Source organism: Neomonachus schauinslandi, chromosome X (genome assembly GCF_002201575.2).
Source record: "Neomonachus schauinslandi chromosome X, ASM220157v2, whole genome shotgun sequence".
Classification (NCBI taxonomy): domain Eukaryota; kingdom Metazoa; phylum Chordata; class Mammalia; order Carnivora; family Phocidae; genus Neomonachus; species Neomonachus schauinslandi.
The window spans coordinates 3,871,310-3,894,652 of record NC_058419.1 but is presented as its reverse complement, the minus strand read 5'-3'; the positions used below and the strand labels follow the sequence as shown (position 1 = coordinate 3,894,652).

Sequence of the window (23,343 nt, the reverse complement as noted above, 5' to 3'; positions counted from 1 at the left end):
AAAGAAAAGAGGCAAAATGTAGCAATAGCACATTTGTCCAATGCCTTCCCCTTCCATTTCAGCTTGGAGAACCTGTTGCTTTCTTGGCAAGTCTCTGAATTATTTAACTTTTTCTTAAAGGGCCAGAGGCCACATGTTCCATGGCATTTTAAAACATGAGGCAGAATGCAGCCATTCCATTTCTTTTGCTATACATGGAAAATGGGTATCTTCGCCATGCTGGGAAGGGGTCCGGATGCCTGTCCTGGCAAGTCACTCCTCACAGACGCCGTGGCAGAGGATGACCAGCTTGTCTCCTCTTGAAACCTTTTGCTCTTTGAGGGCCTACTCGGCGCAGTGCAGCTCTCTGTCCCTGGTGTTTGCATGGCAGACAGGTGGTCATGGTGCACTAGAAAAGGTCTAGGCCTTGAACTCGGACACCTGGAATTCTACTGATTGATTACTGTGTACCTTTGGGGATCATTAAATAGCATCTCTCCTCATTGACAAAATGGGGATAGTAATACCTATCCAGCGGCATTGCTGTAAGAATTAGATAAGAGGATGTAAAGCGAGAATCTTAGTATCTGGGACTTCACTGGGGCTCACTAAATGGTGGCTGGTGTTAACTGTGACAGAGTAGGACTCCTTTTAATCCTGTTTAGCCTACCTAGTGTTCTCACTGAGGCTCAGAGAGGTTGAGTGCTTTGCCTCAAATCACAGAGCAAAGAGAGGCTGAAGCTGAGCGCTGTTCGAGTTAGCGCTGCGCCCCGCCCCTCTCCCGCTGCCGAAGAGTACTGCTACAAAACCCATAGGGGAAAAGGACGCTTGAGAACCGCTCTTGCCTTTCCAGATCCAGAAGAAGAGCTAGTAATTATGGAACATTTTGAAGTGATTTTTTTTTCTTGCAAATACAGATCCCCAGGAAATTGCCAGCCTCCTGTTTCGTTTGTTTGTTTGTTTTTTCCCCGAGCTCAGAGTGTGACTGATGTTGTTGAGGCTCAGTGTTGGATGGGAAGTCCGGTCACGTCAATCATTGCATCCAAGCTGGAAGGTTTTAGGTTGAGATTTGGAGGACCAGTAACTTGAAATATTTGTGTAAGTTTGCTGATGAAATAGAAAACCCAACTGACTGTTTGTGTGTCTTGCTGTTTCTCAGGCAACAGGAGGAGGATATGAAAGTGATGATGCATATCATAACGCCGAACTTTTCTTCTTAGACATTCATAACATTCATGTCATGCGGGAATCTTTAAAAAAAGTCAAAGACATTGTTTATCCTAATGTGGAAGAATCTCACTGGTTGTCCAGTTTGGAGTCTACTCATTGGTTAGAACATATCAAGGCAAGTATATTTTGAAAAAAGTACATACCTAAACAAGGAAGTCATTGTTTAGTGGGACAGGAATCTTTTTTAATTCCTTCAATTTTATTTTTTTTTTTAAGATTTTATTTATTTATTTGACAGAGAAGGACACAGCGGGAGAGGGAACACAAGCAGGGGGAGTGGGAGAGGGAGAAACAGGCTTCCCGCGGAGCAGGGAGCCCGATGCAGGGCTCGATCCCAGGACCCTGGGATCATGACCTGAGCCAAAGGCAGATGCTTAACAGCTGAGCCACCCAGGCGCCCCTAATTCTTTCAATTTTAAAATTGAGCAGTGACAGATGAAATAATTGTTGTATAGGGTTCTACATTTGACAGTTTTGTACCTCTTCATAAAATGCTTACCTTAAGTTAAAGATTTCACAACATCACTCCAGAACAGTTTGAGAGTTTATAGAGATGTCACTTTCCATCTTGTCAGTAGTAAGTTAGTTTGGTCTTCCATGCGGGTTTGTTTAGAAACAGCCAGGTTATTATCCAACCATCACTGGGTATGACCCTCAGGGACCTAAAGAGAGATTTTTTTTGTTGAAACTTATCTCAAATTGACTTACTTTAAAGAATGAACTTTGTGCTTAGATTATACTCAATCCTTCATCTTGATAAAAGCATCAAAAACTTCCAGTCTTTTAAAGTACTTGAAGCTATCTGAGGGAACTAATACCTTTAGAAGGTACTTTTTCGTTGTCAAAGAGCCTATGTTAAATAGGTGCATTATTAATATAAATTGTTTTCTAGTCAAATTTTACTTTCAGACTTGATAGGAATCATATTTTTATTTGGCCTGTCTGACTTTCATTTTTTCTTAATTTGTCATTCTCAAAAATGAATTGCAAAACCAATTAATTGTAACAGCTAAGGTAATGTGGGGTCCTAGATGGGATCCTGGATTAGAAAAAGGACACTGGGTGAAAACTAAGGAGACCTGAATAAAGTATGGACTCTATTAACAATAAGTTAAGTTTATTAATAATTGAATAACATGTCAATATTGGTTCACAGGTTGTGGCAAATGTCAGTGATGGGGAAACTGGGTCGAGTATATGCAAACTTTCTGTAGTACCTTTATAACTTTTCTATAAACCTAAAACTACTCTAAAATAAAACATTTATTTTTAGAAAGTATTACACTCTTTATAGGCAAAGCATCACGCTAGATCCTATGAATGGAAAAAGGTATGAGACGTACTTCCTGTCTTTAAAGAAGTTTGTACGGTTGAAGAGGTGACATGCACATGTGGAGGGAACAGGGCTTTTGGGATTTGGTGGGGCTTGAAAGCAGAAGGGATGAGGGGACCCATTCTAGAGAAAGAGGCAGTCTGGACAAAAACCCAGGAACAGGCCTGGGTGAGGCCTAGTTGGGAAGAGTAGACTCCTACTCTGAGCTAGACAGGAGAGAGACTGGTCAGAAGTAGGTCTTCTTCAATGGCTCAGGTATCTGAGGAAATTAGGAGTCAAGGCCATCTGCATAAGATGCAGTATGGAAGTTAGGACCTATGGAATATGGAAAATGCTGTAAAAGGCCCCTGTAAGTTTTTATAGGTTTGTCCAAAGAGAGGGAGATACGAAAGAAATGAAAGAAACTGTCGGTGTTCTCTGGCGAGGCCAGCTGTAACTGGGGAGCCCAGATAGACACCTTAGTGACCTCTGACTCAGGGTTTCTCAGGCATAAGTCACATTGTGCTAGAAGATGGGGGAGCACACGGCATCAGGGAAATCCAAATCAAAACCTCAATGAGATACCACCTCACACCAGCCAGAATGGCTAAAATTAACAAGTCAGGAAACGACAGATGTTGGCGGGGATGCAGAGAAAGGGGAACCCTCCCTACACTGTTGGTGGGAATGCAAGCTGGTGCAGCCACTCTGGAAAACAGGATGGAGGTTCCTCAGAAAGTTGAAAATAGAGCTGCCGTACGACCCAGCAATTGTACTACTGGGTATTTACCCCAAAGATACAAATGTAGTGATCCGAAGGGGTATGTGCACCCCAATGTTTATAGCAGCAATGTCCACAATAGCCAAACTATGGAAATAGCCAAGATGTCCATCGACAGATGAATGGATAAAGAAGATGTGGTATATATATACAATGGAATATTATGCAGCCATCAAAAGGAATGAAATCTTGCCATTTGCAACGACGTGGATAGAACTGGAGGGTATTATGCTGAGCGAAATAAGTCAATCAGAGAAAGACATGCATCATATGACCTAACTGATATGAGGAATTCTTAATCTCAGGAAACAAACTGAGGGTTGCTGGAGTGGTGGGGTTGGGAGGGATGGGGTGGCTGGGTGATAGACACTGGGGAGGGTATGTGCTATGGTGAGTGCTGTGAATTGTGTAAGACTGTTGAATCACAGACCGGTACTTCTGAAACAAATAATACATTATATGTTAAGGAAGAAAAAGAAGAGTAGGAAGGGAAAAATGAAGCGGGGGAGATCGGAGGGGGAGACAAACCGTGAGAGACTATGGACTCTGAGAAACAAACTGAGGGTTTTAGAGGGGAGGAGGGTGGGGGGGATGGGTTAGCCCAGTGACGGGTATTAAGGAAGGCACGTACTGCATGGAGCACTGGGTGTTATACGCAAACAATGAATCATGGAACACTACCTCAAAAACTAATGATGTAATGTATGGTGACTAACATAACATAATAAAATAAAATTTAAAATATAAAGGGGGAGCAGAGATATGGGTAGCCTTGAGCTGGACCTTGAAGATCGAGTGGGAATCAGCAGGGGTGGGGGCACATTTCGGCTGTGCTCCTTCTGGAAGCTCTAGGGGGAGAGTCTTGTTCCTTGCCTCGTCTAGTTTCAGGTGGTTGCTGGCATTCCTTGGCTGTGGCCAAATCGCTTCATTCTCTGCTTCTGTGATCCCATTGCCTGCTCTCTGTGAAATCTCCCTCTGCTCCTTCTTATCAGGATACATGGGATGTAATTTAGGGCCCACCTGCATAATCCAGGATAATCTCTCCATCTTAGAGTCATTATCTTGATAACATCTGCAAAGTCTGTTACCATACAAGGCAGTGTTCACAGATTTCCAGGGGCTAGGACCGGGACATCTTTGGTTGACCCATTATTCAGCCTCGCACAGTATTTTGCAGCCCCAGGACTGCTGACAGACACATGGCATGGCCACCACTAACCTGCATTCAGGCGAAATGGTCCCACCACTCTGTGCAAAACAGGGCAAGCTTTGCAGGCGAGGAGACCACCACCACCTTGGCATATGTCCCATATCCTCATCCTAGTCCGTCAACGGAGCCCCAACAGGGTAGAATGTCTCTGTGGTTTCTGGAGCTTACAGTTTCTGTCTGTCCTTTTCAACACTCTTGCCCTATAGCCCTTCCTGTTATTTTGTGTTTCTTAGAATGTGGCTAGCCGGCAGCCAACATTCATTTGAACCCATGCCCCATGTCATCACTTTATGGGGATTCTTTCTTTTAGGCCAAGACAAGCTGGTGGTGGGGATACCATTTCTCCCCTCGCTTCAGAGAGAAAGGAACCACGGTTCTGTGATTGGCTCAGTGGGTGACATGTCAAAAGTGGTGGAAGGAGGTTTCAAACCCAGGCCTCCAGGCCATTGAGCCAGTGTGCCATACACTGCCTTCCCGTCAGTCACAAGTCCATCTGATTATCAGTTTCCAGTGGTATTTTTGAAAATCTGATTTCATTTCACTAGATAACTAGCAGCATTCCTGTTGAGAAGCAATGGTGGGAATTCATACTTTATTGGAAAACATCTAATATTTTTAAAGATGACGGACTGAGACTGTATCCCCTTTTCATAAGGGAAGTGTCTGGAGTGAAGTCGCCCTCTGTAAGAGGGCAGCAGAAGCTCAGCTTCCTTAAGTTGAATTCAAGTGATCTGCTATATTTCTGTTGCTGCTCAACAGCCCTTTCTTCAGAAGTGCCTCAAATTAAAATTATAAACAGGATTTTGAGGAGATACTTAAAATGCTTGAAGAACTAAAGCTGCTCTAGTCAGTTTAAAAGCGATGACTTCTGTACGAATAATTGATGTGCCGTCAGGTCCCCTCACCTGTCCTTCTCGGCACTACTTTGTCCACTTATCTGCAGTTACTGTTTATGTCAAAATAATGAAAGTACATAGCTTCAGAGGCACCTGGCTGGCTCAGTCGGTGGAGTATGGGACTCTTGATAGCGGGGTCATTAGTTCAAGACGTACATTGGGCGTAGAGCTTACTTAAAAAAATAAGTAAATCAAGTTAAAAAAAAAAATAACAAAGTACATGTCTTTAAAGTTCTTTATACTAGATCTTTCACTTAGTCTGATTTTGCCTTGAATCCGTGAAAATGACCATAATACATGACTGTTGCAGAGCTGTTAGGATTTGGGAGGCTCCAGAAATGTCATCATGTATATGAATGGCTGATGAGCACGTGAAAACATGGAGCCCTCATACACTGACAGTGGCAATGTGAAATGGTCCAACCACTTCTGAAAACAGCTTAGCAGTTTCCTAAAAAGTTAAATAAACATACATTTACTGTATGATCCAACCATTTCACTCTTCGGTATTTACCCAAGAGAAATGAAAACTTAAGTCCCTACAAATCTGTGTGTGCGAAAGTTCATAGCAGCGTCATTCATAGTAACCAAATGCTAGAAACAACCAAGTGTCAATCAGCCAAGGAGTGGATAAGTAACATATGACCGGTGCATACAATGGAATACATCTTGGCCATAAAAAGGAAGGAAATACGGACAAAGGCTACAACACAGATGCACCTTAAAAACATGATGCTAAGCGACAGCAGCCAGACATGAAAGATCACCTATTATATGATTCCATTTAGATGACGTTTCTAGTAAATGCAGAACTATAGAGACAGAAAGCAAATCCATGGCTGCCGGGGGCTGAGGGTGGGAGCAGGGATTGACCTCAGGTGGCACACGAGACTTTGCGGCCGATGGAAGCCCTCTACAAGTGGATTGGGCTGATGCCCACGCAGCTGTATACATTTATGCCGTCTCATCAGACTGCACACTCATGATGGGTAAAGTCCATGCTTCATAAAGGATAACTCCATAAATACCAAAATCATCCAAAAATGACATCCTAGCAATAACTCTTTGTATACATAAGTTTAGTAGTATTTCTGCATCTCAAACGTTTACCAGAAGGCTGTCACTTTATCTTGACGTAGGTATTCTACTTACAAGCCACAGAATAGTTCATATTTTGTCGATTTAAAGGCTAAAAGGTGATTTCCCTTGTGTCAGGCCTTTAAGGTCTAGACTAGACCTGTTGGGCCAGTGATTTTTCTAAAATGATCGCTGCTATGGGTTGAATTGAACCCCGTCCCCCCAAAATTTCATCTATTGAAACCTTGACCCCCCAGGACCTCAGAGTGTGGCCTTTTTAGAACTAGGGTCCTTGCAGATGCAATGAGTTCAGATGATGTCATACCGGAGTAGAGTGGGCCCCTGATCCAGTAAGACTGGTGTCTTTATTCAAAGGGGAAATTTGGACACAGAGACACAGGCACAGGGAGAAAATCGTGTGAAGATTGCAATTTTGCTGCCACGAGCCGAGGAACTCTACCAGAGCTATGAGAAGGTCTGGAACAGGTCCTTCCCTAGAGCCTTCAGAGGGGGCCTGGCCCTGCCCACACTTTGGTCTCGGGCTTTTAGCAACATAATACATTCCTGTTGTTTAAGCCACAGGCTGTGGTACTTGGCAATGACAGCCCTCAGTACTCTAATCACATGAACTTTAAAGGAGTTTGAAATGCAGTTTGGCTTTGTGTGCATTGAGTTTGGTTGTTTTTTTTTTTAAATAACCTAGTCTCATTAGAATGCCATTGCCCCAGAGGAAGAGCAGCAGGCCCCACAGCTCCTGCTGTTCCATTTGCAGAAGGCTTTCTGTCCTAGACAGTAGCAGTTTTTTGAAAACATGACCTTTTCTGGGGTTAAAAACGATCATTTCAAATGTCAGCAGTATCTTACAGCTACCTCCTAATCGCGTGTTCTTTGCCAGCTTGTTTTGACGGGAGCCATTCAAGTAGCAGACAAAGTTTCTTCAGGGAAGAGCTCAGTGCTTGTGCACTGCAGCGACGGCTGGGACAGGACCGCCCAGCTGACGTCCCTGGCCATGCTGATGCTGGACAGCTTCTATCGGAGCATCGAGGGGTTTGAAATATTGGTGCAAAAAGAATGGATAAGTTTTGGACACAAATTTGCATCTGTAAGTGAACAAAAAAGTCGATTTCTTAAATGTCAACATCATTGCCAGTTGAGATTTAGACTAGTTGTTAAGCTACGTATTTGCTTTTGAAAAGAAAATCTGAGGAGTCAAATGAAAAGTGTGTGCGATTCCTTGGGGGGGGCAGTGAAAGTTGTTTTAGGAGACAGGTTTATCCATCTGCACTATTTACATTTTGACTCGAAAGTCATGCCAGGAGCCTGCATGGAAATGTTTACATTGAAATTGTGTGAAAGAAGGAAGGTAGAATGACCGTTCTTTCTCAGCTGTTATAGCCATTAGAACCAAATACATTTTACAGAGATGCTAGACTATTAGTTGAGGTTTTATTATTACTATTATTATTCTCTGATGCACCTTTCGAAAATTGAGAGAACCTATTAAAATTCATATTTCCAGGTCTTATTTCCAGATATACTTTGAAAAAGCCTTAAAAAAAAATTTTATTTACTTATGTATTTGAGAGAGAACACACACGAGCACGAGCGGGGGGAGGAGCAGACTCCCCACTGAGCGTGGAGCTCAATGTAGGGCTTCACCTCACAACCCTGAGATCGTGACCTGAGCCGAAGTCAAGAGTCAGACATGCTTAACCAATTGAGCCACCCAGGTGCCCCTGAAAAAGCCTTTTTAACAAGCTCCCTCAGATGATCCTCATCCATGTTTCCTAAGTAGTGTGAATAACATTTTCAAGTAGAAAGAACCATTGTTAATAAAAATAAACGGTGAGGCTTTTGTCTTGTCTTTAAGAGAGAAAAAACTTCACTTCCTAATAATCACACTGTTTTGGACATCGTTTCGAGGCTTCAGACTTGAGGCTTGGTCCCTTAGCACTAGCTAACCTAACTGCAGGCTGAGCTGGCCCAGTCTACCTGCAGCTGCTGGTAGAAATAGCTGTGAATGTGATGATGCTTTGCCAGTTGGCATTGGGATGTTATGGATGTTTATACTGGATTTCCATTATTTCAAAGCCTTTGCACATTTCTATATTGCCAAGGAAAAACATATACCATTTACTCTCTGAGAAACTTGGCATTTGGAAAGCAGATTGATGAGTTGTATTGTCACGTTTTGTGGGTTATATATGCTTTCTCAGTTTTGTACCCGTAAATGAAAACAAATGGTCTTCATCCATTCATTTCAGAGAATAGGTCATGGTGATAAAAACCACGCCGATGCTGACCGATCTCCTATTTTTCTCCAGTTTATTGATTGTGTATGGCAGATGTCAAAACAGGTAAGGGATATGTACAGGATAAAAATACATTTGACTTCACGTTTAAGTATTTTGATCTAATGTCCGGGATTTGCCTCACAGTACACAGGGCCAAGATAGAGATGAAACGAGTCTGGCCCTATGTAAGTCATTGTTGAAGCTGGGTGATGGGTACATGGGGTTTACGGTTTTATTCTTGCTCTTTATGTCTGGGATTTTCCATAATGTTTTAAAATTTAAATATTTCACTGCATCCTCTCTCCTAATGGAATTGACAGTCCCAAGTCGTCTTTTCCATTCCCTCTGTACCGGCTTATTGTACATAGGACACCATCAATGAAGAAACTACCCTGTATGCTCAGGAGAACCCAGAAAATCTGCTTGTTTTCCTTTGATTCCTATACTTGACATTCCTTCAAACTCCTCAGTCCTGTGCAGAGCACCAAGAAATGTAGGGTGTGTGCGGGTAGCAACCTCTGCTGGCCTTCCTGAAAGGCTACAAGGGGCCATCATGTATACACCTCTTTTCAGTCTATAAAAGATCAGTCCCAAGTTTTCATTCTTTGTTGGCGTGTTTTTGTCTAGTTCCCTACAGCTTTTGAATTCAACGAACGATTTTTGATTACAATTTTGGATCATCTGTATAGTTGCCGATTTGGTACTTTCTTATACAACTGTGAATCTGCTCGAGAAAAACAGGTGAGTGGAAATGGTAATCTGTTGAGTTGAATGTGTCTAGTCTTCCATGAATTAAAAAAAAAAAATATATATATATATATAGCTTGGTTTGTGGGAAATGCAGAGGGTTTGTTGAGTGTCTGGCATTTACTGCAAGGGTAAGACATTGACTTTGCCTTCGGAGAGTAGGAATGACTTTAAAGGTGTGGAAGGTCTCCCTCCCAAAACACCATAAAAACGTCAGGAAAGGGCATTGTTTTAAAGGCATAAACCTCTAAGAACAGGAAAGATGAGAAAGGAGACATAGCAACCAAATTTGGGAAGCCAAAAAGTTTGTAGATGACTTAGCTTGAGAAACGGAGTCTCAAACCAGCAGCGGGGAAGCCGAGAAGCAGCCCCACCTGGCATCGCGTAGAGCCCCAGATGACTCGGGGTCTGGGGCGAAGGGGGAAAGATAAGGCAACCTGCAGTTCTGTTTGGAATAAGCAGTTAGCTTCCCCAGACCCTGTCTCCTCTTCTCTGGAGCTGATGACTCTGACAGAGGTTTCTTCTCGAGAGAGCATGAGAGTGGCTCTCCGGGCTGGGGACCCGAGTGTCATCAGGGGGTGAGGTGAACGGACAGGAGCTCACTCTCCCTACTGACTCCCAGCATTCTGGCAACAGGTCCTTAGTTCTGGGTGGGAGCACGGAAGAACCTTCTCCGTTGGCGAGAGTGGGGGGAGAAAACGGAGCCCTCATACGCTGCTGTTGTGGCAGAAAGCTAAGCAGAGAGTTTGTCCTGTGACCCAGCAATGCCACTCGTAGGCACATACCCAAGGGAAATGAAAACAGGAGATGAAACAAAAAGTCACCCACAGATGTTCAAAGAGCTAAAAGGTGACAACAACCCCAGGGTCCATCTGCTGATGACAGGATAAACAGAATGCGGCCTAGCCGTACGCTGGACTATTATTCAGCCGTAAAAAGGAAGAAGTTGTGACCCGTGCTACAGCGTGGACAAACCTTGAAAACATGCTCAGCGAGGGGAGCCAGACGCAAAAGCTCACAGATGGCATGATTCCATTTCTAGGAAATGTCCAGAATAACAAGGCCATCACGGCAGAAAGCAGATGAGTGTTTGCCGGGGGCTGGAGGGAGGGGAGAATGCGGAATGCCTGCTTAGTGGGTACGAGGGTGATGAAGAGCTCTTGGAACTTGAGAGAGGTGGTGGTGGCACGACTGAATTGTCGACTTTAAAGTGGTGACTTTTACGGTACGTGAACCCCACCTCAATTTAAAAAAATCATCCCTGCGGAAACCGACTAGCCCAAGAGGAAGGACTGAAAGATAGCAACACCCAGGGTTCCCCACAGTGAAGCTCATGTCGGTGAGCCTCATGATCCCAGAGCTTCCAGTCAGCTCTTCAGTGCTCCACTCTTAAATAATAGCAGATAGCCAGGAGAGAGAAAAGCAGCTTGGAGAAAATGGTTACCAGGTAGGGAGGGGGGAGACGTAGACAGGCAGCTAGCATCGAATATGCCAAGAAAGATAAGAAAATATTGGTACCGTGAAACAATAGCAGGATGTTGTTTGGAAAGAATATGTAGAGATCAGAAAACAACTTGAAATGAGAAGAGGTTAAAAACTCAGAAGAAGGGACGCCTGGGTGGCTCAGTCGGTGAAGCGGCTGCCTTCGGCCCAGGTCGTGATCCCAGGGTGCTGGGATCGAGTCCCACATCGGGCTCCTTGCTCAGCAGGGAACCTGCTTCTCCCTCTCCCTCCCTCTGCTAGTGCTCTCTCTGTCAAATAAATAAAATCTTTAAAAAAACAAAAAAACAAAAAAAACCCAGAAGAAGAGTTGGAAGCTGAAGTGGAAATCTCCCAGAAAGAGCATTAGAAACAGAGGTAGAAGATGGAAAGATCAGCAAACTAGATCAGTCCTAGAGTCCAATATCCACATAATAGGGCTTCTAGAGAGAGAAACTGGAGAGACCCCAGAGCAGGAAATCACCAAAATAATTTGAGAATATTTCCCAGAATTGAAGTATGTAAGTTTCCACATTGAAAGGCCTGCCACGTGCCCAAGCATGGTGGACAAAAATAGGCCCGTGCTAAGTAAGGCCCATCTTTGTGAAGTTTCAAAACACCAGGGACAAAGAAAAGATCCTTCAAGCTTCCAGAGAGAAAAGGAATGGGCCATTTGCAAAGAAACAGATCAAGAAGGCAAAATCTTCAATAGCAGTATCGGAAGCTGGAAGTCAGTGGAACATTGCCTTCAGAATTTTAAAGGAAAATGGTTTCAACCTAGAGTTTTCTAGCCACCAAACTGTCAACCAGGTTTTTAGGTAGACCAAAGATATTCTCAGACATGCATGGCATCAAGAGTTCCCTCCCACACCAAACCCTTTCTCTGGAAGCTGCTGGAGTGTCGGCTCCATGCAAACAAGAAAGAAGACTGTGGGGGTGCCTGGGTGGCTCAGTGGTTAAGCGGCTGCCTTCGGCTCAGGTCATGGTCCCAGGGTCCTGGAATCGAGCCCCGCATCAGGCTCCCTGCTCCACGGGGAGCCTGCTTCTCCCTCTCCCTCTGCCCCTGCTTGTGTTCTCTCTCTCGCTGTGTCTCTCTCGGTCAAATAAATAAATAAATAAATAAATAAATAAATATCTTAAAAAATAATAATAAAAAAAAAAGAAAGAAGACTGTGGAACTCAGGAGAGAGAGGCAACGGGATGCTCAGGGCGAAACGGAAAGGAGATCATAGGTGCAGGCCGGGCACGAGGCGCGGGGGCAAGCAGTGTGGCTTGCTTTCCTCTGAGGAAGAAACTGGGGGCGCCAGAGGTGCTGAGGGTCTTGACACAAGTTTGAGACGTTGGAGGAAGAGTTGGGGGTTGAATTCATGATAAATGCCAAGAAAAGTTAGCACACAGAACAGATAGTTGTTAAATCGAGGGAAGACAAAAAAATTCGTGCGGGAGAAGAAATCACAGAAAGGGACTGTGGGGCCTGCCTGAGAGTAGCATTTGCTTCATCATAGGGATCCAGGCACTAAATGTCAGTCTCATGAGAGCTATGGTGCATGTTGGGAGTACGAGGCGGGACAGACAAAGTAAGTGCCTGTAGCTCCACAGCCCCCAGGTAGCAAGGAAAGCATATTATCTAGAGATGTGGAGGTTAAGTACCAGATAGTCAAATAGATCAATTTAAAAAAAAATCAAACACAGTTGCTTGTGGGGAAGTGAGAGACAGCTGGGTTTTTTGTTTTGTTTTTTCTCATAACAAACCTGGTCAGGCTTATTTGACTTTTTAAACTATGTGTATGTACAAAAATAAAAGCAAGCATGCAAATGAACTCAACACAGTATAGCTTGTACAAGTGAATGAAGTTTTAGGTGGATTCCAAGGAAGACAAATTTATGCTGCCGTATTTCTTGTTCACGTTAATGAAATATGTATGTTAAAGACATTTCTTCAGTCACTTATTTTAAGCTGTTCTTTTTTAGCTGCCAGTTTTAGCTTATTGGTCCTTTCTTATTGAAGTCATTACTGGGAAGAGTTTCAAAGTCTGCCTTCGATAATTTTAATAATTGTACCTTTTATTTCCCAAGCTTTGGGTTTTTTTCTAGTTTACGCTCAAAATTGGTAAAAATCTCTAATAAACAATGAAAATGTGAATATCTGTATGAGCTGATGGACACCAAATGAGAAAGTAAAGATTCAGTGAAGTCAGTTATGCACGTGTTTTCAAATATATGCACGTTGGCATGATAGAGAGCGAACATCTGGGTGGTTGATTAAAAAACCTTTATATCTAGATACCTACTGTCAAGCAGGCACAGGTTAAGATTTTACAGTTCTAACAAATACAAAAATGAAGAAAGCCGATGGGATCTTATGATAATTTTTCTTTCTGCTGAATTATAAAGAGCATACTGCCCATCTGTTCATAAATCTTTTACCTAGCCAGGAATAGTCGTCTTAGGTCAGTGAATTGCATTTAATGGTACAGCATCCTGCTGTACCCATAGTGGCTCTCAAGCTAGGCCATTATCTATGCAAATATCAGTAAGTGGCTGCTGAACACTCACTGGCCCATGAGGCTTTTTGAGCTATTATGGGGATAATGTAAATGTGTGATTCAAGTTGAGGCTGAAAAATGGTTTGTGTACTTGTATGTTTTTACTTAGGCTTCCCGCTTTCTCTTTCTCCATAGAAAGTTACAGAACGAACAGTATCTTTATGGTCGCTGATAAACAGTAATAAGGACAAATTCAAAAATCCCTTCTATACTAAAGAAATCAATCGAGTTTTATATCCAGTTGCCAGTATGCGTCACTTGGAACTTTGGGTGAATTACTACATTAGATGGAACCCCAGAATCAAGCAACAAGTAAGTGAAGTGACATTATTAAAATGCAGTGATGTCTACTGATTATGACTTCTGGATTTAGATTAATGTTACTCGGTAGTGGGGTTTTTTTTGTTGTTTTTTTTTTCATATTATGAGGGGGGGAATAAAAAAATCACACTTGCTTTCAAATGCAACTTTAATTAAAAATTGTTTTAATTACTGAGCTACTTACTTGGATTGGTGTTAAACTTATATTCTTATAAATAATGTAATTTTTTTTTTTACTAAAATGTAAAATGATTGGAAGCTCTGGAAAATTTTTGAGTCTTGATTGCTAAGGATTTCCTTCAATTAGTGGACATTGTTACACATAATAAGAAAATTCTTTCCAGTGAGTAGACTTTGATGATCCTCAAGGAAAAAAAACATTTTCTTCTGTCTGCTTCAGGTGTATGTACTGGGTCAGCTAACATCAGAGTGCATTTCACTGAGGATATTTACTTCTAAAATAAAGATAATTGATCTGTCAGTGGATAGTACATTCAGTTGGCCATTTATCAATCAAAAAGAGAAACAATGATTTTTGAAGCAGAAGAGTCCCCATTTTGTTAAGGACACACTCGGGCTTTCCATTCTCCCACCTCCACTCTATCCAAAATCAGAAGAGAAACACAGCCTGTGTGTAAGGGCTCGGAAGTGCCTCCAGTTTGTGATGTGTTTTCAGGGCTATAAATATTCAGTATTTGCGATTGCCCTTTTGTAAAGGTTTGCACATTTTCCTGCAGTTTGGATGGCCAACTACCTGTTCTCACAGGCCAGTCTTGCGTAAGCGCCAGCTTTAATCCCGCTCGAAATCGCGGGGCAACAGCAGGGCCCGGGTGCTGCATTCTGTCTCTTAGATTGTTTATCCCACTCAGGCAGCTGGCTGCACGCCAGGCTGTGCCCTCTCTTCCATTGGGGAATGCCTGCTTCAAGCTGGCACTCTCGTTTCAAGGTCTCTGCTGATCGCATGGAAGGCTTCTGCAATTCAGTAATGGTGGAAACGTGTAATCTCTCGGAAAGTGACAGAGTCCAGGGCTTGAGAACACTCACTTGTTTAGTTTGAGATTTGAGAAGCACAGTGAGGGAATTTATTTAGCAGTAGTTCTAGCCTTTGGAATATCAAGTAAAGAGGAAATGGGAATTTTGCCAGGGTTCTAACTGCTGTTACAGAGGACATGTTCCTTTTCTCATAAAAAAAAAAAAAAATACCATGTAAATATGCAGTGTCTCCTATAAATTGACCCTTTTCTGTGTTTATTGTGACCTTTTTTAAAACATTAGTAATTAGAAAGTATCACCAATTTCTGTATAGATTCTCTAATCTCCCCTCACCCATTTGTACTTGGAGAAATTCTTAAAATACAGGGAATTTAGAGCAATTCATTTCTGAACATATAAAGGTAATAATTGTGTGACAAGTCAAGTAGGAAGAAACATTATTAGAATAACTTACTAGAGTGTATCTACCCCCTTATTTTTATGGAGGTTAGCAAAAAATGGAACTGGGCCAGTTAGGAACACACATTTTTTGATAGAAGTTTCTATTTTGAGACAGTAATTGGTCTGTATTATGATCTGTGAAATTTACTCCAAAAACAAAGTAACTTATCCTTTCTATATAGATTTTTCTGAACGTGGAGGGTACTACACATATCTTTGTATTTTCAGGGCGGCGAGGGGAGGGGCTGTGGAACACACAGGGTGCCTAGAAACATAAGCCGGTGATGGTAGTGCTCGGGGAGAAATGTCATCATGGAAGGTGTGAATTAAATGCATTACATTTCCTTAAAGATCTCCTGTAGAACATTATTTCATTCAGAAATAGATTTAAATCGGATCACATAGGACTTTTTAAATTAGTAAACCTCAAGGAATATACTTAACCACTTAAAAGTTAAATTGTTGGGCGCCTGGGTGGCTCAGTTGGTTAAGTGACTGCCTTCAGCTCAGGTCATGATCCCAGGGTCCTGGGATCAAGTCCCACATCAGGCTCCCCCTGCTCTGCGGGGAGCCTGCTTCTCCCTCTGCCTCTGCCTGCCACTCCCCTGCTTGTGCTCTCTCTCTGTCTGTCAAATAAATAAATAAAATCTTTAAAAAAAAAAAAAAGTTAAATTGTTCAGTTGTGTGGCCCAGTTGGTATACAAACAATTACTGGGTACCTGTCGCACTCACAGCACTGCAATACACTAGCAGACACAGCCCGTCCCTCTAATGAGCTCTGGCCTAGAAGAAGGCAGGGTCAGTGTGCTTTTTAAAAGCAAAAACCACCAACCATTGCTGCGACGTAAAAACTGAGCGGAGTGGACGGAAAGAGCAGTGCTTACATTTGAAGAGCTATCGGGAAGCCCGTTTGGTACATGTATTAAGGTGAGGGAATTGCTCATGCCGGAAGCAAAAGTGTTCCATGAGTCCTGTTATAAGCCTGAATGAGGCCTTGGGCTGCCGGGGCGCCTCCTATTATGTATCCTTCAGCAGCTGCCGCCCTCCGGTAGCGGTTAAGCAGGCCCGCGCTGGCGAGCTCACATCTTTGCACAGTGATCGCCAAAGGATGAGAAGAGGGACAGTCAGATAGGAACAGGCTGACCCGTGTGGTGCTTCAGTCATTTCTGAGGGGAACGCCAAAAGGAGTGGGACTCTGAAAGCTGTTTGAAGGCCGAGATACTTCCATAGCCCGTGTCATGTGCTGCGCTGAGCACACTCTGGACTTGCGTTTGGTCCCGGGGAGAGGCCGGGCTGTAGCTTTTGCAGCCGCTTTACTTTAAACTTCATTTCTTGTGATTTTGCCTTTTGGACTCTTTCCTTGTAGCCTCTCAGCGGTTTGTGTTTGTCTATAGGCTAATGGCTTCTGGATATTTTGTACCCATCACCAGACTGAATTCTCTTCATTTCGAATCATTTTTTGGTCTACTCTCTTGAGATTTCTAATTATACAGCCTTGTCATCTGCAGAAATGGTTTTTTACCTCTGATTCCTTTTTCTTGTCTAATTGTCCTTGCTGGTACAATAACAAACTGATTCTAATAGTCATCTGAAAAAAGGGAAATTTAAAAAATAGCCAGAACAGTTTTGGAGGAGAATATCGAGGAAGAGCTTGCCCCACTCTTTGCAGGGGTCCCAGAAGCAGACTGCGCAGGTGGGGAGCCCCGGTAGGTTGATGAGGGCAGAGGGAAGGACCGGCGATGGTAAACTGGCCTCGCACAGCAGATCAACGTGGACATGTCTAAAATGGGTCTCCTGGTCCCGCAGAACCTGTTCCTCCTGCCATCTTTCCCATGTTGGTTCTTGGCAACTCCATCCTAGTCACTCTGGCCAGAAACCGGGGAGCCCTCCTCGACTCCCTTCTCTCTTGCACCCCTTTTGCAGTCTGTCGGCAGAGCCTGCTGGACTCGGCCTTCAAAGCCCATATGACCCCAGACCCTCCGTACCAGTCCCCCCGCTGCCGGCCTGGTGCAGGCCGTGTGGTGCTGCCTCGCCTTCTAGCTGGACTCCCTTCCTTCCTTCTGGTGTGTTCTCAACATGGTAGCGAGAGCGATCCTTGTAAAGTACATCCCGCATCCCACCGCCCCTCCACACAAAACTGTCCACGGAGCTGCTCACCTCACCCGGCACCAAAGCCCAGGTCCCTGCAGTGGTTTCCAAGGCCTGAGCGGCATCCCACCAGTCCTGCACCTCTTACCCTGGTCTGCTTCCTTTCCAGAATGTTCCTCACCTTTGAACACCCCCTGGAACTCAGACTTGTGGTATTCTTTGCTTGTCTGTCTCCCTCTGCTGGAAGGAAAATGCCATAAAAATGGGGATTTGGGCCTCCTTTGTTCACTGATGGATCCCAAGTGCCCAGAACAGTGGCTGCCCTCAGCTGAATATACAGAGAAAAATGGACAAAAGACATTAGCAGGTTGTGCACAGCATCTACTGGGTGTCACACACTCTACCAAGCATTCCTGTTCTTTTTTTTTTTTTAAAGACTTTATTTGAGAGCACGAGAGAGAGAGAGAGAGAGAGAGAGAGAGAACACACAAACAGGGAGGGCAGAGGGAGAGGGAGAAGCAGGCCCCCCGCTGAGCAGGGAATCCGACGCGGGACTCGATCCCAGGACCCTGGGATCATGACCTGAGCTGAAGGCAGACGCTTAACCGACTGAGCCACCCAGGCGCCCCCAAGCATTCCTGTTCTAATGCCACATGTGCCTTTCTGAAAAACTTCACATTCTGCAGTCACAGTAAAGAAACAGGGCTTACAGGAAGAATAGGATTAGGAGCAAGGAGGAGACCTCTTCCAACCTGTGGACGTTTGTAACCAGAGCTCTAATGGAAACACCAGTGCGGGCCCCTGGTTGGCTCAGTCGGGAGAGCATGCAACCCTTTGTCTCAGGGCTGTGAGTTCGAGCCCCACGTTGGATGTAGAGGTGACTTAAAAATACAATCTTAAAAAAAGAAAGGAAAGAAAGGGATGCCTGAGTGGTTTCGTTGGTTAAGCTTCTGCCTTCAGCTCGGGTCATGATCCCAGGGTCCTGGGATTGAGCCCCGGAATCGGGCTCCCTGCTCAGTGGGGAGTCTGCTTCTCCCTCTCTCTCTGCTGCTCCCCCTGCTTGTGTGCATTATCTCTCGCTCTCTTTCTCTCACAAATGAATAAGTAAAATCTTTAAAAAAAAAAAAGAAAGAAAAGAAAAAGAAACACCAGTGCCACTAGAAACACGGGCACCATCACATGTCTGTGGCATTTTTATCTGGCCTCTGTCGACCACTCCTTGGCAGCTTGTGGTGGGTCGAATGGTGTCCCCCTAAAAGACATGTCCACTCTGAACCTGGGAATGTGACCTTATTTGGGAAAGGGGTCCTTAGAGATGTTACTAAGTTAAGGATCTGAAGATGCCATCCTCCTGGATTTGGAGTGGGCCCTACATCGCGTGATAGGTGTCCTTCCAAGAGAAAACAGAAGGAGATTTGAGCCGCAGACACTTATGGGGAGAAGGCGTTGTGGAAACAGAGGAGGTGGGAGGGATGCAGCCACAAGCCAAGGAAGCCTGGAGCCCCCCCGAAGCTGGAAGAGGAGAGGAAGGAGCCTGCCCTGGAGCCTCCAGAGGGAGCACAGCACTGCTGACAGCCTGATTTCAGGCTTCTGCCCTGTAGAGCTGTGAGAAAATACATTATCTGTTGTGTTAAGCACTCCCCGCTCCCCCGTTTTGTGTTCATTTGTTATGGCAGCCTCAGGAAGCTCAGACGCAGTCTTAACCCCCAGGGTTCCTGCTGTCTCCTCGAGGCTCTGGTGCAGCCCGCTCTCCTCCACATTATGGACCCAGGCCAGGGTGCGGCCTGCTTCATCAGTGCGTTGTCTCCACAGCTTCCATGTTGGGGCTCATAGCCTAACGCGGTGGAAAGCAGGATGGTTCCAGAAGCCACTAGCGCTGAAGGAATGCACTTCCGTAGACTTTTGGTCTTTTTCTTAATGTCTTCATATACTGCTCAAGCTTTCTAGGAGCTTGCCTTTAATCACCTCAAAACACGCTGGTGAGGGAGTCTTCTGGGGGCTGTCCTATCGCGTACCTTGGCCTGGGTGGGTGATCACATTAGTGTATGTCTATGTAAAGGCTCACTGAGCTGAACATTTTAAGCTTTGTACACATTCCTGTCTGTAATTCATACATCAGTACAAAGGTGTAAAAAGTCCGCACGCTCGGGAGCATCACTTTCTGTTCTAACCTGACTTCTAACCTCCGGACCGCCGCGAGACCCCCCATTCATCAATGAAGCAGAACTGACCGTATTGGCTGCCCTCACTCTCCCAGCAATCCCATGAGGTCTGTGCCGTTTTTAGTCCCATTTCACCGGTGGGGAAATGGAGGCATCCAGGTTAAGTCCTGCAGCTGGTAAGAGGCAGACCCGAGACTGACCCTGAGCTAACGGGCGTCGGCCCTGCGGCTCGCAGCTCTGAGTTGACACGGGCAGTAGCACATGAAAAGAGGTGCAAAGTAAAGCTGTCCTGAGATGCCACCTTATAGTCACCAGATTGGCCCAAACCAGAAAACAATTACTCTTGTATCCCAAGCGCTGATGAGGACGTGGAGCACCAGACATCACTAGTGACGGAGTGTAAGGTCATACCGCCACCTCAGAGAATGTTCGGCAGCATGTGATAAAGCTGAAGAGACCATGCTGTCCTCCCCGGCAGGCCCCACCCCCACCCCCAGGAAACTGCCTTCAAGAACCATTTAGCGGATGTGCACGAGGACAACACAGCATTGCACGTAGTAGGGGGAGCACTGGACATCCCCGGGTATCTGTCACTGGGGGAGTGCAGAGATCAGCTGTGCTTTATTCATTCAGTGGGACTCAACGGGGATCGAATTCAGAAACATGGGTGAAAATGCCAGGTGATAAATACAGAATACCACCATTAATGTAACTTTCACAAGATAGACAATAATAGCGTATTTTGTTTCCAGATACTCATGTATAGGAAAAGTATCATAAATCTGCACAGGACAGAAGGCCACACACCAATTTGAGAAGAGTTGTTGCCTCTGGGAACGAAAGAGGGCAGTGGGCCTGGGGCCGGGGGACACAGGAGACCGGAGCCGTGTCTGGGTTGATAAACCTTAAAAAGATGGCAAGCCCACGTGTACAGGAGCTGCTTTCTTGGTGGCGAAGAGCTGGGTGTTTTACCCTTGTACTTTTCTGTATTTTTGGCATCTGTACATTAAAGGTCAGTACGAGGGTTTCTTGTAACACCCGTTTGTGCTTCTTTCTAGCAGCCCAATCCAGTGGAGCAGCGGTATGTGGAGCTCTTGGCCTTGCGCGACGAATACATACAGCGGCTCGAGGAACTGCAGCTTGCTAGCTCGGCCAAGCTCTCCGATCCCTCGACTTCGCCTTCTGGTCCTTCACAGATGATGCCGCACGTGCACACTCACTTCTGAGAGGGAACCCCGGTGCTGCGTTAGAGCTCTGAATAAAGGAGATGGTTGACGTTCATTTAGGGCCTCTGTACAAAGTAGATTAAAATAATTGCCTCCGTGTAGAACTTGAACTAACATAATCTTAAACTCTTGAATATGTGCCTTCTAGAATACATATTACAAGAAAACTAGTGTCTACAGGGCAATCAGAAGAAAGGAGCCAAGATGGGGTTTTGGAAAATCCTGACACCTTTCAAGAACAGTTTTTGAAAGATAAAATTGAAATTGAATTTACCTCTTTCGAAATACTGTGTATACAATACGTATTTTGTGGGCTTAATTGGAATGACATGATTTTAAACTTAAGTGAAAAAATATGTTTGTGAACCGGATTTTCCTTAGGCTGCTTCTAAATAGTTGCTTTGGAGTAAAACGAGCCCAAATGTGAAAGATGTTATTGCCAAAACCAGATCGAGCTCATCTTCTGAGGTATCATCCAAAAGCAAGGTGTTTAAATAATTGCCAAACTTTATACCATCGTAAGTGGTGGCTTAAAGAGAAATAGCTGTGTAGATGAGTTTTTCGTTATTTTGAAATTTTGGAATCTGAAGTGTTTTCCCCTAATTTTCAAGAGGAGCATATTTTTATATTACACTGATGGGGCCCAGTCAAATATGATTTTTTTTAAAAATTTTTTGCCAGTTCTATTTTCTAAGTTCTTCCATGAGCTTGCCTAAAATTCTGCTCCATTTTCAGGTTGTGGAAACCCCCTTATATAGCACTGTTTGAGGATGTCGGGGGCATTATGCTGCTTTGGTGAATGTTTTCGCAAACGTCGCTCTAGTCAGACCAGCTTATCTGCCAAAGTGTGGGGTTGACCATCTTGGATGTATGAGCTGTTGCTAGAGCATCATTCTTTGAAATAAAAGCCACAGATGTACATTTGTTGAGCGTATTCTTGAAAGTATTGTATTTCAATTTACATGGTGTTGGATGCCCCTCCCCCCAAGCGTGCATTAAACTGGTTCTACAAATTTTTACTTGAAATGTACCCGGCAGTTTGCTTTTTCAGGTTTTTGGGGAGTTTTTTTTGTTTTGTTTTTGTTTTTGGTAATAGTACTAGTGGTAAATGAAGTTTCAAATGCAGTTCTATTTGATATCTGAACTAATTCATTTAGTTAAGTATATTTGTAAAAGTTAAGGCTAGAGTTAAAACAATTAATGTTTTACAGTGATTTGTAAAGGACTATTTATAGCTAATATGGTTTTGTTTTCAATGAATTAAGAGATTAAATATATATCTTTGTAAATTATTTTATGTCATAGCTTAATTGGTCTACCAAATAAGACATCTCAAATACAGTAGTATCGTGTATAAATTTTGTATGTATAAGAAATTTTATTAGACATTCTCTTGCTTTTTGTAAACGCTGTAAATATTTCATAAATTAACAAAGTGTCACTCCATAAAAAGAGAAAAGCTAATACTAATAGCTTAAAGGATTTTGTGAAATGTCATGAAAAAGTTTTCATGACAATAATGACTAAAGACCTGCTGTAATAAATGTATTAACTAAAATAGCACTCTGTTTTCAGGGGTGTAACTGTGTGTGGGGGGGGAGGGGTGTTTGGGTGTCTTTTCTTTTCCTGGCTCAACTTCACATGCTCTTTGTCTTACTAGCAACCTTGCAGGCCCCTCCCAAAACTCAACAACATGGGACATTTAAGTGTATTAACGGTGCCAATTTTAAGCCACAGCTGTCTTTCTTAAAGTCCGGAGAGCTTCCGCAGAAGAGCCAGGGTGCGTAGACGTGAGACTTCAGACTCTGGATGCGGACCACAGCGGCCGGTGTTAAGGGAGGCTGAGACATTGGCGCGAGTAAGCCATAGTCGGTGTCTCTTGCGGTAAGAATTCAAAACTGTTGTCGAACAGTACAGCCGGTTGGAAATTATGTGCATTCTAAGAATGCTAAATAGTTCTAGCAGTAAACTAAAATTAACCATTTTTTGGAAATCTGAATAGGACTCTTAAAAGATTAAGTGTATCTTTGAAAACTCTGAGTATTTGAAATACTCTGCCAAGGTTCTTCCTCGACATTGCTGTGTTGAGTCCTCACTGCAGCCTCATGGGCTCCGTGGCGTTCTGGCATCCCTGTTTTCCAGCCCAGGAGAGTGTCGTTGAAACAAATGTGCACAGGCGTCACGCTGAATTCTGCGTCTCTCGAGTTCCCAGTGAGTAGCCTTAGCTCTGCCATCGGGAATGAAATAGAAGAATCTCTCTTCCTGGGACAGCCCTTCAAATAATTTGGAATCATATATATTTTTGATAATATAATAGTTTTCCCTAACTATGGTCCTAGCACTTTCTGATCTACTTTTGATAATGCAATGAAGCTTGTCCTTCTTTTTTGGTAGGAATAATACTCAAAACTCTCAAAACAAGCTGACTAGTAGTTCGTCACCTGCAGGCCTCTCCAAAGAACACAGATTTGTGGTGTTGGTCATTCGGACAGCTCTTGTGGCGTGTGGGGCATTGGACGAAAGCAGGACCATATAAAGGGAATGTTCTTAATTATGAGAGT

At 43.9% G+C, this 23,343-nt stretch overlaps 1 protein-coding gene across 3 annotated transcripts in view; it reads left to right on the top strand.

Annotated features, from left to right (window-relative positions):
- The window catches only part of MTM1 (myotubularin 1), a 95,918-nt gene extending 73,582 nt beyond the window's left edge, over positions 1-22,336 (top strand). For 2 of the 3 annotated variants that reach the window (XM_021683399.2, XM_044911513.1), the window contains 6 exons: positions 1,139-1,324; positions 7,381-7,587; positions 8,750-8,842; positions 9,407-9,520; positions 13,687-13,863; positions 20,615-22,336. In XM_021683399.2, coding sequence (XP_021539074.1) covers positions 1,139-1,324; positions 7,381-7,587; positions 8,750-8,842; positions 9,407-9,520; positions 13,687-13,863; positions 20,615-20,782 — 945 coding nt within the window. In that variant the 3' untranslated portion in view covers positions 20,783-22,336. The remainder of the gene's footprint in view (positions 1-1,138; positions 1,325-7,380; positions 7,588-8,749; positions 8,843-9,406; positions 9,521-13,686; positions 13,864-20,614) is intronic. The other variant, XM_021683406.1, reaches the window with a different exon arrangement.
- The last annotated feature ends 1,007 nt before the right edge of the window (positions 22,337-23,343 follow it).